This window comes from Barbatula barbatula, assembly GCF_947034865.1.
Source record: "Barbatula barbatula genome assembly, chromosome: 2".
In the NCBI taxonomy this organism is placed as follows: domain Eukaryota; kingdom Metazoa; phylum Chordata; class Actinopteri; order Cypriniformes; family Nemacheilidae; genus Barbatula; species Barbatula barbatula.
The window spans coordinates 19,185,965-19,202,151 of record NC_136767.1 but is presented as its reverse complement, the minus strand read 5'-3'; the positions used below and the strand labels follow the sequence as shown (position 1 = coordinate 19,202,151).

At 41.1% G+C, this 16,187-nt stretch overlaps 1 protein-coding gene across 1 annotated transcript in view; it reads right to left on the bottom strand.

Moving 5' to 3' along the window:
- Positions 1-15,813, bottom strand: part of spns2 (SPNS lysolipid transporter 2, sphingosine-1-phosphate) — a 60,697-nt gene extending 44,884 nt beyond the window's left edge. Inside the window, exon 1 of the mRNA XM_079450442.1 lies at positions 15,409-15,813. Coding sequence (XP_079306568.1) covers positions 15,409-15,640 — 232 coding nt within the window. The 5' untranslated portion in view covers positions 15,641-15,813. The remainder of the gene's footprint in view (positions 1-15,408) is intronic.
- Between the last annotated feature and the right edge of the window lie 374 nt (positions 15,814-16,187).

Genomic DNA, 16,187 nt, shown 5'->3' with positions numbered 1-16,187 from the left:
AACATAGCACGGGCACACAGAGGAGGAAAAGGTTGGATGAAGATTGGCCTGATCGGATCGGTGAAGGCGGAAAAAGGAAATCTGCGTCCAAGCACCTGCACTTATATAAAACTAGTTACAGGGAACAGATACATGTCAGTTTTAATACAATTTCACTTTGTTGCAACTTCAGAGGAATACTGAGCTCTGCCGTGAATGCATTGCAGAAATGCAGAAACCGTAACAGATACCAAGAGGTAGAAGAATGTTGCTCTGCCTGTTGTGACTGCCTGTTATGGAGTCATTGCACGCAAAGCATCACTGGAATGGAGCCAACCTCTATTGAATCCGTCTAAAATGCTGTTACAGCAGAACTTCATAGAAAATGGACTTGAAATATTTTATCTTGATTAAGAAATCTGCTTTGCTTATCTAATGTTCGACCTGATAAAAGATAAATGCCCTTATGGGAGCAGATGCTTTCATTTAGCTTTAAATGTAAGGTCAGTTCCATAGAAGATAACTTCGCCATTATCATAGATAACATAAAATACATTAGAAGATAACATAAACATTAACAGTATACTTAATTACTCTGATAATGATTATAATAATAGAGTTATGCTTTATTTAATCCTAGATTGGTAAATAATTAATGTTAAAAGCCCTTAATGTTCATTTAGCAAATTCCATACAACATTAATGAAGTCACGGCTAAGCGCTAATATAAGGCAATAGAAATACACTTGCTCAAAAATCACAATCGTAAAACAGCAACACAAACTGATGAGATAGTGTCCATTATTTTCAAGAACACTACTTTCACTGTCCTAAATGCTAATGTAATATTGACCCGTTCATGTGGGTCTCCATCTCATCAGCTGATTGGTGCTCTGAACTGGCGATATGCTAATATCGAGTCTCTTGCAGCGCATATGAATGACGCCTGTCGGTATGTGGATGCAATAATGCTTTCGCTATAATGCCTTTCCCGGGAGTCCCATTGGACATTGACCGGTGGTGTGAGAGTATAGCGTGTTTGAAGGAAGCTCAGAGGGTCTAGATGAGCAAATCTGTTCTGTTAATGTGTCTAGTGCTATTTAAACTCTCAGAGGGATTCTGCTGAGGTTTCAGTGAAGCTGTTTAATGGATCCTGGAAGCTTAAATGCAGCAGCCCGCCTGCATTTGATTTACAGAAGGCGTGATGCTATCTTAGACTGACATTGTTTAGACCCGTGTTTATCTGATCTGATAAGCGGGCACAAGTGGAAGCGATGTTGTCAGTTTAAGTGCTTGTTCGGTTCGAGAGTGCTCTGAATTTGGTTTGAAATGAGATATTTTCACCAAGAGAGACCAAATAGGTTCGAGTTTGGCTTTAGTTGAGGTAAAATGAAGATGCATGTTGCATGTATACTATGTGTAACCTATACTATGTGTAAACCATCCATTATCTCAAACAGGAAAGGGTTGTCAGCCTAAGATTCCAATGACTGTAGGTCAAGTGGTTTCTCAAACGCAAACATCACATGTTCATCTCTCAGACCCTTTATAATGGCAATATTTTGGTGTGAATAATGCATTTACGCTAGCACACGGTGTGCACTCACACACACTCCCTGTTATTATTTTTTAACGCAGATATGCCGCTATAAACCCAGAGGACCGTCTAGTCGTCTGGGGAGATGGAATGAAAACGAGAATCATCGGGTGGTAGGACAGACCTAATTTTCCAATCCCCAGAAGAGGGCTGACAGACCTGAGCAACCCCCAGGTGCTATTTCAGGGCCGGAGAAGTAGGTTAGGATAAAGGCATAGCAACAGAGGCTGGCCGTCCTAAATACTGTAACTGAGAAGAGAGGGAGATGTGAGGCGACAGGAACGGAGGAAAAATATGATGGTGACCGTGAGGAGGGATTCACAGATAGAATTTTGTCTGCACAAGCTGTCCGCTTTACACCAGATTTACAGGGAATTATGCAGATCTGAACGCAATTCACGTGGGTCATTTCTTGAGGGATTGTTCACCCCAAAATGAAAATTGGTTCATCATTGACTTATATCCTAATGTCATTCCAAGCCTGTATGACTTTGTTTCTTTTGTAGAACACAAAACAATATATTTCCAAGAATGTTGATGCCCCGACAACATTGGGGCCCCATGGACTTCCATTATATGGACACACAATCCCTAATACATTTCTCTAAATATCTTCTTTTGTGTTCCACAACTGTAAGCTGAAATATTTAAAATAATAATGCTCTTTTGATCATTTATTGCAGATCCATAAACCATACAAACATTTCTTGTAAAGGGAATTCCTTTTACTGTCTACTTACTGCCAGTTCACTGCATAATGACTGTTCAGAGTTCACTGTTTAACTGTGGGAGTTGAGTAATGTGCAAATTTTGTAAATAAAGCGCCATGTTTACATGAAAATAATAACATTGACAATGTAAATACTCAACGCGTAACATTATTTCAACACGGTGCAGCGCCTGGTTAAACTGGATTACATGAAATGAATAAAATTGCAGATTTTTGAGTAACTATATGTAAATTCTGTCCCGCGTGTGCGGTAGGTCAGACTGCAGTACAAACGTACATTTCCATATTCTGTGTAATGCTACTCTCTGCGGTAAGAGGACGTTTCCTTTCTGCTCTGTGTCATGCAGTTTTCAAGCTCATTCTTTGGATTCTACCAAACCGCCGGTTACATTAAATCACTGCTGCCCTTCCTCCTGTTTTCTTTTCCTCCTTTCCCATCCCCTTCTCTTTTTCTTCTGTGCTTCACAGCTAGGGGTGATTCTTCATAAGGCGTCACAAGGATCAATATAACAACAGCTCAGCTCGGAGAAATTAAGTGAGCGCACACAGAAGGTGGGAAAAAACGTGCAGGTTTCCACTGTTAACCCTCCCCACATCAGAATTTTCTTGTTCTTTTACAGTGAGCGTAGCCTTCGGGAGTGCAGAGGCAGGGTAAGAGCTGACCACAAGTATGCATTTCTGTTTTTGGCGGGCTCACGACCGTCGGGTCCGTAGGTCTCCTGCTGGCCTGGACCACAAGCAAGGGCTGCCTTTCCATTGGGGCTTATAACCACCGCACAGCCAGTATAAATACAATGCAGATGTCAGTGTGTTTGAGCGGGCGTTTGTGGGTGTTGAGGAATTCCCTTTAAGCTTTTTCCTCATATCTGCCTCGTCCTGTCAGTGCAGCTTGTTGGTGTATTTTTTGGTTCACTGTTCTGAGACTGGTTCGGAGGTGTATGTGAAGAAATGAGTATAATCTGATTTAAAGGGATAGTTTCATCATTTACCTATCCTCATGTCATTTTGAACCTGTATGACTTCCTTTCTTTTGCAGAACACAAAAGAAGATATTTTGAAGAATGATGGTAACCAAACCACATTGGCCCCCACAAAATATCTTCTTTTGTTTTAAATAAGAAAGAGTCATATAAAGGTTTTGTACAACATAAGGGTGAATAAATAATTACAGAATTTTATTTTTGGGTGAACTATCCCTTCAGTTCACCTTCAGAATGGTCCCATATATGTGTAGTGTGTTTATGCTGCGTTCAGATGAGGAATATTCAATAACCCCACACACATTTGATCCCAGTGTGCCTAAAAACTTGTCTTAAAGGGATAGTTCACCCAAAATGTAAATTCTGTCACGATTTACTCACCTTCAAGTTATTCCAAGACATGTATCAATAAAAGTTTTCTGCTGGACACACAAAAAATTTGTTTGGAAAAATATTGGTAACCAAACAGTTCCGGGGCACTATTGACTACTATAGTAAAACTCTACTATGGTAGTCAATAGTGACGCAGAACTGTTTAGTTTCCCGATTTTCATTTTTGGGAGAACTATCCCTTTAAGGATTTGTGTGTAAGACCAGTGTTCACTGCAGGGTTTTATGCCGAAAAGGCAGCTAGGCTAAACCACATCACCTGCTTTTAAATATTCCGTTATAAAATGAAAGGAGAGAGAGGTTTTTGTTTTCCTGAGGTACTATGCAGGAACAGCACACTGGAGCATACGGCATCAATAATTTATCAGAGAATTGTGAGCCAGTGTGGACGTATACAGTAGCTGTAAAGTGATGGGAATGCACCGGTGCACACAGCAAAGATCTGCAGACCACCTGATCCCCCAGATACTGAATATCTTGCCCAGTGCTGCTGAAATGTATATACGGTGAGTGAGTTCCATGCTTTAATAGTCGTACAGAAGACATATAGATCTATAGTGATACAAAGAAACAGTAGCGCTCTTATTTAAACATTTCCTATGGCAAGCCAGGCTATGTTATTGAGACACGTGTATAAAGTGTGTGCAATATATTTGCAAGAACGCTAAATATTTACAGCAGTATACGATTATATAGTGTACTGTATAGTAGGCATTTGAAAGACACCCACACATTTACAAAGGCTTCAATTAAGTGAGTTGCTGACCACATGGTGCAGAAGATATAAAACAGTAGAGCGGTCCACTGACAGACAGCGAAGTGCAATTACAGCCGCCCTGTCAGTTTGTTCCGATGCTAACCTTGACATCCATCCTGCTGGTTCCGTGCTACTGTTAACAACCATCCGTCCCTTATCCACTTCACACGTTCGTCTTAACATCTGTTTCGTAGCGTATACGCTTCCTTAGTGATAATCTCAACAGCTACCATATTTGACGATGACGTACAAACATTAACTGGTTTATATGCACCGGTTTATATTCTAGAGACCAGAATTTGTAATCCTGATGCTCTGCTTTTTTATTTTTTTTATGTCAAATAGAAAGGATTACTGTTATTAAGACGCCTTTTTGTTTTTGCATTAAATTCGATTTTGAGCATTTTATTTGATATACCTCTTTCTTATTCCCTACGTCTTGTCTTTGTTCTCTAACAGCTGTGTGGGAGTGGGGTGAGTCTCACCCAGGGGCCCGATTCAGCGCCTGATTCACAGAATAATGAGTCTTGAATGAAAGTGCTTGATTAACTCTTTTTATTACTGCCTTTACTATTCGACAACCTACGGTAAAGCCACATTAATGGGCCAATATCCCTATAACCTTTTTATAATTTGACTTATTTTGTAATATTTTGTCGAGCTAGACTGGGTGTCAGTCACGGTGGTCAATCGAGTGAAAACTTTCTTCTTCTGATTTCTGAGATACAAACCTGTTATACTAATAAAGAAGACATGACCCTGTGCGGCATGCTTAAAATTCTTCATCCGGCTTAGCTGCATAGGGTCAAAAGCTCTCTTTCAGATGAGTTCTGTTACAGAAGAGACAGCACATTCATAACCCCACAGGACCTTACAGAGAACAGTAATAACGACACTAAAGTGCTATATGGATGGAAATGTCATCCATCTCTCTTTACTCCGGATGGGTTAGTTCTGCTGTTTGATCTCTCGGTGGACTCCTGTAGCGAGACACTGTTTTCTGCCTACTGCAGTGCAACCCTAATTCCCACTGTTTATTTGTACTACAAACTGAAATAAAAACTCCCATCATATCCCACATGATCCTCAGCAATCAGAAGCGGAGGCGGTGCTGATGAACACATGGATTTCTATACCACAACTTGAAATGAATATCTATAGGAGAACCACATGTGGCTTGTATTTAGGGGCTCCTATAGTCTGTGTAATTGACTGCAGTGGAATAAACCTCTGTTCGGTCCAATCAATACACAGATACGCCCACACGAGCGTGCACAGATGTCCTGATCGCTTTTTCCAATCTCCTTACATCTATTTTGTTTCCATGCAAAGCACTGTTTTCATCCACTCACGCAAAATTTCTATAGAGAACATCTGAGACCCTCCGGCGCGGTAATCCATCTCACTTTCACCTTCATGAATTAGAGATTCATCTAATTTCTTGCTGGTGTTGTAGTGCAATGCAGAACAGTCCAGGAGTGATGTTTTAGATTCATACTGTTTTCTCCATGCATTTGAAAAACAACCTCTGCGATGGAAATCCTCGGCAGAATATAAATCAACATAGCACATGGGGGGGGGGGGGATTTTGGCCCGTTTGTATTTGGATGCTTTGCGGGGGTTCCAGTATTGATTAAAGCTTCTTGTGGCGTGGCCTGAGAATAACTGCTAACTTTAGATCGCCGTTGAGGTAAACTGTGGGAAACAAAACAGTGGCAGGAATTCCAGTTCTACCTCCACATTCCAGAGCGGTGAGGTGGAGACGCACACAGGTATTTCAGGCGTTAGTTCGAGACAATTATAAATGTTTTGGTGTGGCCTAAGAACTCGAACTATTGTGGGTAACTTGCAAAGTATGCACAATTAATCCTTAAAGGAAACAAAGTATTTTTCACACAGCCAGGGATGGACAGGGCCCATGAAACATCATTAGACTTATGTCAGCCTGAACTGTCGCTTGCTGTATTGCTAGATACAGTATATATTTATTTTCACTGAATTTCAATGTTTTGTTTGGGTGGTTAGCAGAAATACAGACGGTGTGATTGACTTTTCCTGTAATTTATTGGTTGGCTTTGCAGGTTGTTGGTGTAATTCTGAAGAGAACGCATACCGATAAAAAAAGCATTGTTTGAATGCATTGTGTTCTCCAAGTTGCTTTGGATAAAACTTACTACCAATTGCATTAATGTGAATGTAGTTATACTATATAATGCAATGTAAACTCACATTTTATATGTAGATACCGACATTTAAATCCAGTTCTAATGTTCTCAGCTTTTCAATTAAGTTGGTGCCTTGAATGCATTTGAGTATGTTTTTGTGCTTTTCCTGTCTTTATTAACTTGAGCTGTACAAACAGAACAGTACATCCTGTTTGGTGCTCAGCTTTCCGCAGGTGAGGAGATTTACTGGAATTTTAAAATTATTTGTAAAAGCAGGAAATTGATATGTGCAAGTTTATCCCAAGGTGTAAGAGATAGCATCTGATCATAGCAAAATAACTGAAATAACACAGCTAAATTTCCAATGGTTGTGAAATGTTTCTGACATGTAATGGGTTGGGTTGGCTAAGGAAACCATATGTTCCCAAGTATATAAAGACACACAATGAACAAATGACATAGAGATTCACACACAGCTTCATGTTTAATTGCAAGCTGTGTTTTTTCACTGCAGGCATGATGCCATAATATTTTAGAAGATCGGTCCTATGACCCCTTTATTAATCCACATATCACAAAACACAAAAAGGCACCTATTTACTCACAAACACCGAGGTATGAAATGAATGTAGATAGATCTGATATTCACACACGCTCGCACGATCATTCGTTTTCATGTGTACAGATGCACACACAAGCACAAAGAAAGGCTCTGTCTTGTACACCAGTGCTTATAGAGATATGTGGGATAGGTAACATAATACCTGCACTGATTATTTACACAGTCACTTTTGAATTGAAGGAAAGATTACATATTTTTCTCCTTAATAAACACAGACGGCCAGTGAATTCCAGTTAAAATTTTGCCCTGGCAGTGTGGAGCACTTCGAAGAGCTACTTTAAAGACAAAGGCGAGCTTAGAGTAGTTTAGTTCATTGGTCTTTCTTTTAGATTTGTTTGCAGAGAATATTTACAGGGAAACTAGAAGGCTTAAGTATTCATTTAGATAATAATCTTTTTTCCCCTTTACATATTTAGCTAAATAAATGTATAATGTATATATAAACGCTACTCTGATTTTTTTTGCATAACATATCTGAACGAAATAAAAATAATCTGAGGAATCATTGCGGTTCTAAACTCCGTCCTCTTACAACATCATACATCAGTAGTGCAAAAATGTACAATTGTTGATGTACAGCCCTGAGCACTATTTGGCCACTTGTAGGCATTAAGGGATCAGAGGTCAAGCCTGAGAAGATCTCCCACACTGATATTCATAAGTGTTTTGAAAATGGACTCAATCTAAAACATACCTGAGACTTCAGATCTCACAGGTGCATTGCCCGTCAGGCACCCACCCCCTTGGCCCTACCTTCTTCTTCAGCAGCCTGTCAAGCTCTCCACCCTTAATCCCTGATTTGATACACTCTACACTCTATCAAAAAGACACATGTTGAGGCTTACAATCACCACGAATCCTTTATTTAAACAGACAAACACCACCACACACTAATATACACACATACAGCATATCTGTTTGGACATGCTACGAACTAAAAGCGGGCCACCGATTAAATTAGCAGGGTCAACGCAATTTAAACAAGCATGACGGCCGTCACTCCGGTGGAAAAACAATAACAAACGTTGCGCCTTGTTTGGATCATCCACGCTACATTAAATGAACATCCGATGGGCCAAAAGAGCAACCCAATGAGAGACAAGCCCGTTTAAATAAACCAGACGAATCGCATCCCGGTTCTTAAAGTTTAGAAGACGCTATCGTGTCAGAGTTTATTTTAAGATGCGGGTCTATTGAGTTGCGGGTCTATTGAGGGATGTTTCGGCCAAAACGATTTCTCATACTGAGCGCCACTTGTGTCTATATATAATATATTAATATGCTGACCTTATTGTTGAGGTCAGATAGGTGGTCACGGTTGCGTTCTCTTCTTGAGGAAACAGCTGAGGCAGATGAATGAAAATAAATGATTCGGGAAGGTTAGAAGCATTTTGGACTCCCTCTCTCACTTTCTTGCAAGGTGTAGGTCTAGGTCAGCTTTGAGAAGTCAAGCTGTGTTTGGGGAGGCACTGGCTGTCACGGAAATGGCTCTTCGATCATAAGGTAATGGATGTGGTGACCGCATGAAAAGATGGAAAGATGTGCTGAGACAGATACATTTAGAAATGAGAAATTTTATTTTTGCAGAGTTAAAGCAAACTCCCTAAACATTAAAGCTGCAGTCCTTAACTTTGGTCTCTTTGTGACAATGTCAGTTTGAAAAATGTCAGTTATATGTAGAGTTATTTTCTTTACGTGGGTTGTGCTTTGGCACTGCTTCTCTTTGCGTATGAGTCCGAACTCTTTGCTAAATGACTGACTACTCACACCCCATCAGAGCACATATGTACATCAACATGACTGTAACATGTGACCGTGTCTACACTAGATACAACGCGAAACGTTTCACATGTTCACATTTACATATAATAGATAAGGAAAGATATGCATGTTTGGCGAGCTGACCGAGGGGAGTGCTCAGAGTCCGGGATTTGGGCCGTGCTCTGGATCAGACCCGGTGCCCAGGATTAGGCCCGAACCCAGAATACCCCCCTCCTGGTTTGAGACTAAGAGATTATAAGAGTGGGGAAGGGGTGGTGGAGGGATGCTAGAAAACTGTTGAGGATTGGAGGTGTATTTATACCCCTGATTGGATGGTTACTGAATGAGTATCACATGTGGTAGATTAGGCTGATTACCTGACGTGTTCCTCCCGAACATTGTTAATAAAACTTCATTTAAAACTATACATGAAACAAAGACTTTTAAAAAATAAACCACGATAGTGACGTCTTGTCTGTTAATGCAATCCTTTCAGATGTCGGGGCCAACTCTCAAAATCCCTGTCGATATTAGATTTGCTTTAGCACGAAGCTGTCACTTTAGCTTTCTGGAGCCCGGGGTTACTTTGTTATTAACAGATGATTCCCCATATGTTATCAGTGTCAGAACTTAATGAATGATGATGTTTGCATGACATTCCCCAGGTGATCGCTTTTAAACACAACCATCTAGATCAGTGTTTCTCAAACTTTTTTGGGGAAGGGTTCCGAGCCCCACCTGTCCCCAATCGCCCCAACAAAATGGTAATAAACTTTGTCCACTGTCCGTCTTGGTTTTGTCTGCTGGTTCTGAATTTCCAGTTTTCTTTTCATTCCATGTCACAAACGTATCCATTGTAGGGTTGCGCTGATAGACTACGCTATCGTCCATCGCCGATGGCTGATAGACATGACGATGTTGAACTGGCATCGTGATTCACTTTCATCACTTGACTCTCTCTGCTCTATGCTGCGCGTTATGAACAAATATGAACAAGGCTAAGAGGCATAAAACCCTCGCACAGTACAGATCAGACTAGCCTGACTTTATAAGTGTGGGTCGTGCTATATGAGGACGGGCAGATTGCGCCTGACTTTATAACTGTTGAAAAGAAGACGTGTGTCTGCGCAGATACTATGGTTCCATGTGACATTTTCTTCGCAGTCTGATATTGTTTTATGTAAGGCTTACATTTAAATGTGTCGTTGCTTTATTTTAAGTGTATGGTCAATAAATAAAGGAATGAATAATCCACCAGTTTGTCGCACCCACTTGTCATGTCTCTATTCCCCACCAGTGGGACCCGCCCCACACTTTGAGAAACGCTGATCTAGATGATGATTTAAATTCCAAGCAACTGTTATTAGAATGAACAATACTCTGTCAACCGTCGCAGTGCCGCTGCAGCGCCATCCACACACACCTGATAAACTAGCCAGTTCCTCTCCTTTGTGTTTACTGATGTGATGTATTCACGCAAAGAGTCACTCCCCCAAATTCTAATTTCCTGCATGGGGCAAGATAAGACTATTTTTTTTAACACTGATCTGTCTATGTACTTACTCAATAATTGATCTTGATTATTTGTAACTACCAAAAATATTGCGGATTGCCCCTTTAAAGCAGCCCAGTGTTGCATATGGCTGCACAATTATGAGGGATATTAAGTAATCTGTGTCTACATCAATACCCTCCAGCATTCAGAGCCAAACATGTTATTGTCCTTTAAGTCAAATTTAATGGATTTACATTTTAAGAGACACCAGTTTAACACGCTGTAAAACACAATGGCGCTCTATACTGTAGCTGCATCTATAAGGAACAATTACAGTTGCATATGGGAATAACTGAGGGAGAAATGTGAGCCGTTTGTTCTGCATGAGGGCTTTAGTCGAGGGAGACAAACTCATAAACGCAATTACTGAGTTTTTCCATTACTTTCATGTGTTTGTTTTCAAGAGTGCTTTAACCGAGTGAAGTAAAATGAGTGAAAGTAGAAGAGAGAGGGCAAACCTCAAGTGACTGTGGGAGCCTTTAAAGTTCCAGTTCGATAAAGGAAGCCAATCTTTTGCAGGTGTGATATATAGTATCAGCAGGCACATCTACTCGATCAAACCTTTACAAATGACTTCGCAGTCAGATTGATTCAGCCATATTGAATAATATTTGTTTAGATTTTAAACTGCATTTTTAACTAACATGATCTGCTTACAAATAAATCAGGGAAATAAATATCTACTCTTCATAAAAGACCATAAAGAAATAACTAATAATTGCAATATATGACTAAACAACTATTTCATCATATTGAAATTAAATGATCATATACCCTGTTTGTTTGCAGAAATATTATGTAGATAATGCATTTGTGTAGTGTCATTACTATATGTACATCCCATGTGCTACGTGCTACTGGTGCTGACCTCACGCTGCACGGTACACTGTGGTGCTGCTGATAGCCCTTATCACACCTTCAGCTCACACTACACGGGTTACAACTGAAAGTGTGTGTGTTTGCGTATGTGTGTGCGTTTCTCACAGAAGGGATTGCCGGAGAGTGTGTCCAAGCTGAACTAGAGCTGAGCCAGCTAGACTGGGCCGTCTACTGTAGTTGAGCACTGCAGCAAAGTATACAGTACTGTAATGAACAATTCCCTTCATTAACTGCATCTAAAGGTGCAGACATGCCTGCTTCCCTCAGGGAGTTCCTCAGGCTGGTGGATTACCCATCGCACTAAATTAACCCCCTTATCTGAGATTTAACATCCTCAAATGCCTTCTGAAGAAAAAAACTAAACCTTTAGAGTCTGTTGCACCTCATAATCCAGATTACCAGTCAAACTGCCTTCATTGCATCAGGCTCAACCGAGGAGGAAACAGAAGACTATAGATTAAATAATGGTAAATAGCACCCGTCTGTACATCCCTGTTGTGTTTCCTGCATATTCTAATCCCGGTTTTAACTATAATCTAGCATTGAGCTCAGTCTGTCTGCTGGAGGGACTGTTGCCAGCCAGCCTCCCTGATTCGGTGCCATCACAGCCAAACCACGAATTTAATCAAACTAAATGGTTCACAACCTCAGTCCCATCTATCTGATCTCACAATTCCACTGGAGGCAGAGATGGAGCCTAAAAGAAAAAGACATAGTGGGCAGCAGCTAAAATAGGCCAATTGGAATGGAAATAGAAGGGCAAGGGTAAGGTAAATCAGCCCATGATCACAATGAAGGGAAAATGCACATGGGACTCTGGAAATTATGTTTTTTTAACAAGTTCGGGAGGAGCACGTGCAATTAATTATTACCAATTTCACTATTCAGATAACTAACCAGGCTGGCTTTCCATAACCAATCTCAACAATCATCTTTTAGCCCCGGATAAAATCCCTACAAATAGACAAGACACCTCACCCGCATTCTCTCCACATTTTCGCAGCATCCCTCCTCCACTCCAACGCCTCACCATCAGCCTATTTTTACCGCAGTATAAATGAGGGGAACGACCCGAGTCAGGGCACACACCGGGCCCGGGGCTCTCTCCCCGGACAAGGGACGGGCACTCCGAGTTTGGAGAAACTACCGAGCTCGGAGCCCTCTCCCCGGGACAGCACGCCAAATATGCTTTATATCTGTCCCCTATCACCACTTATTATATGCGAGGCGAACTCGAACACAACAATTGAGCTGCGACTGCACATGAACTGCCCACATATTCTTAGTATAGAGGATCTATATTTGACACAAATTATGAGCAAGAGCTTTTTCCCAACTCATATGTATATTAATAAAGTTTACAGTCTAGTTCTCGTTCATCTTCCGCTTCCTTCTTCCTATTAAAGGATTGTCTCTCCTTCACTCTAAAAACGGTTCCCACCAGTTTGGCGGTGAAAAATGCTAAATTAGAGCGGTACTGTTCTCTTTTACAGCTATAAATATCAATTGGTTAAATATTGGCTGGTTTTACAAGACTGACACACTAAACCAAATACTTTTTGTGAGAATAAACTTTAAATTGATACACTATTGTAGAGCAGTTCTGAGAATTTGATGCAGAGGGTTTTTAAGTCAACCACAGCCTGGAACGGCTTGTAAAAAGTTAAATTGGCAGTTTGTTGATTTGACTGAAATAGCAAAAAACAAAAAGGCAATAAAGTGTTTTCACGTACTGTCTGAATCAGACCTTCAGTCTTTGTTCCATAAATGCAATGTAATGTAAAAAAAACATTTTATTCACATGCAGTGCCTTGATGTGCATTTTCGTTTTGTTATGTGCACCGCATAAAACCATAATGTCCAAAACGATGACTTCATTGTGGCATACTAGACAACATTCAGCCAATTTCCCATCCTTTTCACTGCATCACTGCAAACCGTAAGACACCATGGCATCAAGAATTACTTCTAAATTATAGCGTAACCCCTATTTTAGCCATAACACAACCTCACACACAAACAAGCTCACGAAACCACGCACAGGCGGTCTCCTCCTCACCCACACTGCTGATGAACTCCATTACCATGATGCATGTGTCCATCTGACTGCAGTAGAAACGTCTGAACTGTCTTTCTCTCTCTCACTAAAGACTGCTGCTCACCACCACTGCAGGACGGCTGCGTCAGCTCTGTTCTTTCCTTCTTAACCATGAAGGGGGCTTCATACTCACATGCACCCCATGTATAATGCATGAGGTGCAGAGGAGAGCCCCTCTACACTCTCTTATATGCAACCTAATTTGGAAACGGACAAAAACACCTTTTGCTGCAATCTTCCTGCAGTCCTTAATCACAATCGGTTATATTCGCTATATCATATCTATTTCAACAAAACTGTTTAAACGGGATGGATTCAGAGGCTATCTAAGGCTTTATCAATATGAAAATAGAGTATACAAACGGGTGTAAGTTTTCAACAGTACTTTTTACTACATTTTATCTCTGAAAGACGATGCAAATCCATATTGTCGGGATATTTTGAGTAGAACGAGATGCTCTGATAAGATTCAACGGTCCACGCAAACGCGTCCTTTTCAGTATGCTATCACATCTCGGCAGTCTTATGTAAACTCTTCAGTCCACCATCGTGTTCTTTCACGTGTTTCTTTCAAATTGTATTGACATTTCATTTTAAATTCTACACGTAGCCTACGTTACGTGCGCACGAACGCAGCTTTGTCGCCGTGCGTAATGTTTCAGAGCAGACTTTGCCCAAAAGTCACTGAATGGAGGTTTTCAGGGCTTTGCAGTGCAAATCACATGCCGTAGAGGCGGGTTTGACCGCAGAACAGCGCAGGTGAACGCGCAGAACAGTGTCAAATGCGGATACAGCAGGATCAGATGTTAACATGGCTCAACAGAGTGACAACATTTGTGAAATCACTAAGTTGTATGTGGAAATATATATTTAAAGACTTTATATGTGTGCTGTGCGGTATTCCGGACAGACAGCTCACAATTCTTAAATCTATAGCCAACTCGTGCTTTGTCCCAAATCTCTAATTGCTTATCATTAGTTATTCATGAAAACTGCAACTCTGCCATCTGACATGTCACTCCAGATCACCACTGGCCGATGCTTCATTTGACTTCGAGAACCCATTTAAACCAACGAATCCACATGCATTCGTGATGCTTAATTAAACTCGATAAAAACTAGTTGATTCAATATTTCTTGTTTCTATGGAAACCGCGCTCCGATTCGGCGCTCTGCCTTTATTTCTGAACAACTTCCAAGGGCATCTTGTTTCTAGTGTAAGAGAGGTTACTAATAATAAAACCTCGGATATAAGATGTGTCCCTCGAGATGTTTGCTCTAATTACTGTGGACTGTGATATTCTCGGGTAGGTAGAGCAAATAAGACTGAAATAAGGTCTGTCTTCTCTTATGCTGTATACGCTGTCCATCATTATATCATTCATCAAACAGGTTCATAAGTAGCCTACCTTATGCTGGCGATGATATTGTCAGTTACATTGTGAATTGTAAAACATTCACATTTCGTATGCATTGTTTTGTGGAGATTTTGTGCGCATTGATACTGGTCATTGTTTCATTCGTTGGGGAAATGATACAGAATCACAAATAGGCGCTTTTCGTTCTAGGCTATTTTTATTGTCATATCGTGGTCAGATTCCATTGATCTAAGATCAGTCACAATTGAAATCCGCACCATGTTGGAACAACGGACTCTTACCATTTATAGTTTGATTAAATCAAATAGCTTAAGACCCGAAACATCGATCTTTAACCCCATTCAATAAAATCCAGCATGTGTGCAGAGATATGTTCAGATGATCACTTGACTTGTGTTAATAATTAAAATTTGTTTTTTTCCCGGGTCAACTAAAAGTGAAACATTAAACAACTCCCAAAGCATTACATACAGTGTCGCCGTTCTCCGTGTCAAACCAACAAAACACTGATCTTACCTGCTACGGTGTATCTGTCCATGTAATTGAGCACATTCCCAAAACTCAGAATCCCGGCGGCAACGAACGGAGACCGGTATCGAAGTAATGCGGCACGGAATTTCTGTCCGGGTCTGCAAGGATGCAGGTCCGGGCTGGATTTAAGGGTCGGGCTCATGCTTCCAGACAGCGTGTGCACCTCATCCGAACTGCTGCACCCCTCGATCTCACAACCATCGCTTTCCACGCACATCTTCTGGCAAGACAGATCCAGCGCAAACGTTTGAACGATTTCTAAACGCGAATAAAAAACGGCTGCGAGCGAAAAAAACGGGCTTGAAGAATAAGTGCTAGTCGCTGAAGAGGAAAATCATTGGTTTAATTATTGCTCCTTGAGCTGGGTACATGTCTGTCCAGTGACAGGACGCGGGGAGAGGTTTTCTCTCACTTCATGGTGTGTACGAGGAGGCGTGGCTCGGAACGTTAAACCCCGCCCTCAAACAGGCTAGTGCGGAGAAGGGCAACGGGAATCTGTGTGAACCAGTGGAATGTCACCTAAATGTTGCCGGTGACACGAGTCGGGACGCACCCGCGGCGCTTGTGCGAAAGGCGGCTTTGTCTCTGTTATGTTTTGTTGTTGCTGTTATGTTTTGCTGTAATGTAGATTTCAATGTACTGAGGGAACGCAGTGAAAGCCGTCGAGCACAGCGCTGCTCTGTTTACGTGTGAATAAAGAGAAAGCGCGAGACCAGAGGGGAAACGTATAGGCTTATCGTCCCCTTTTCAGGTAGCATACATAG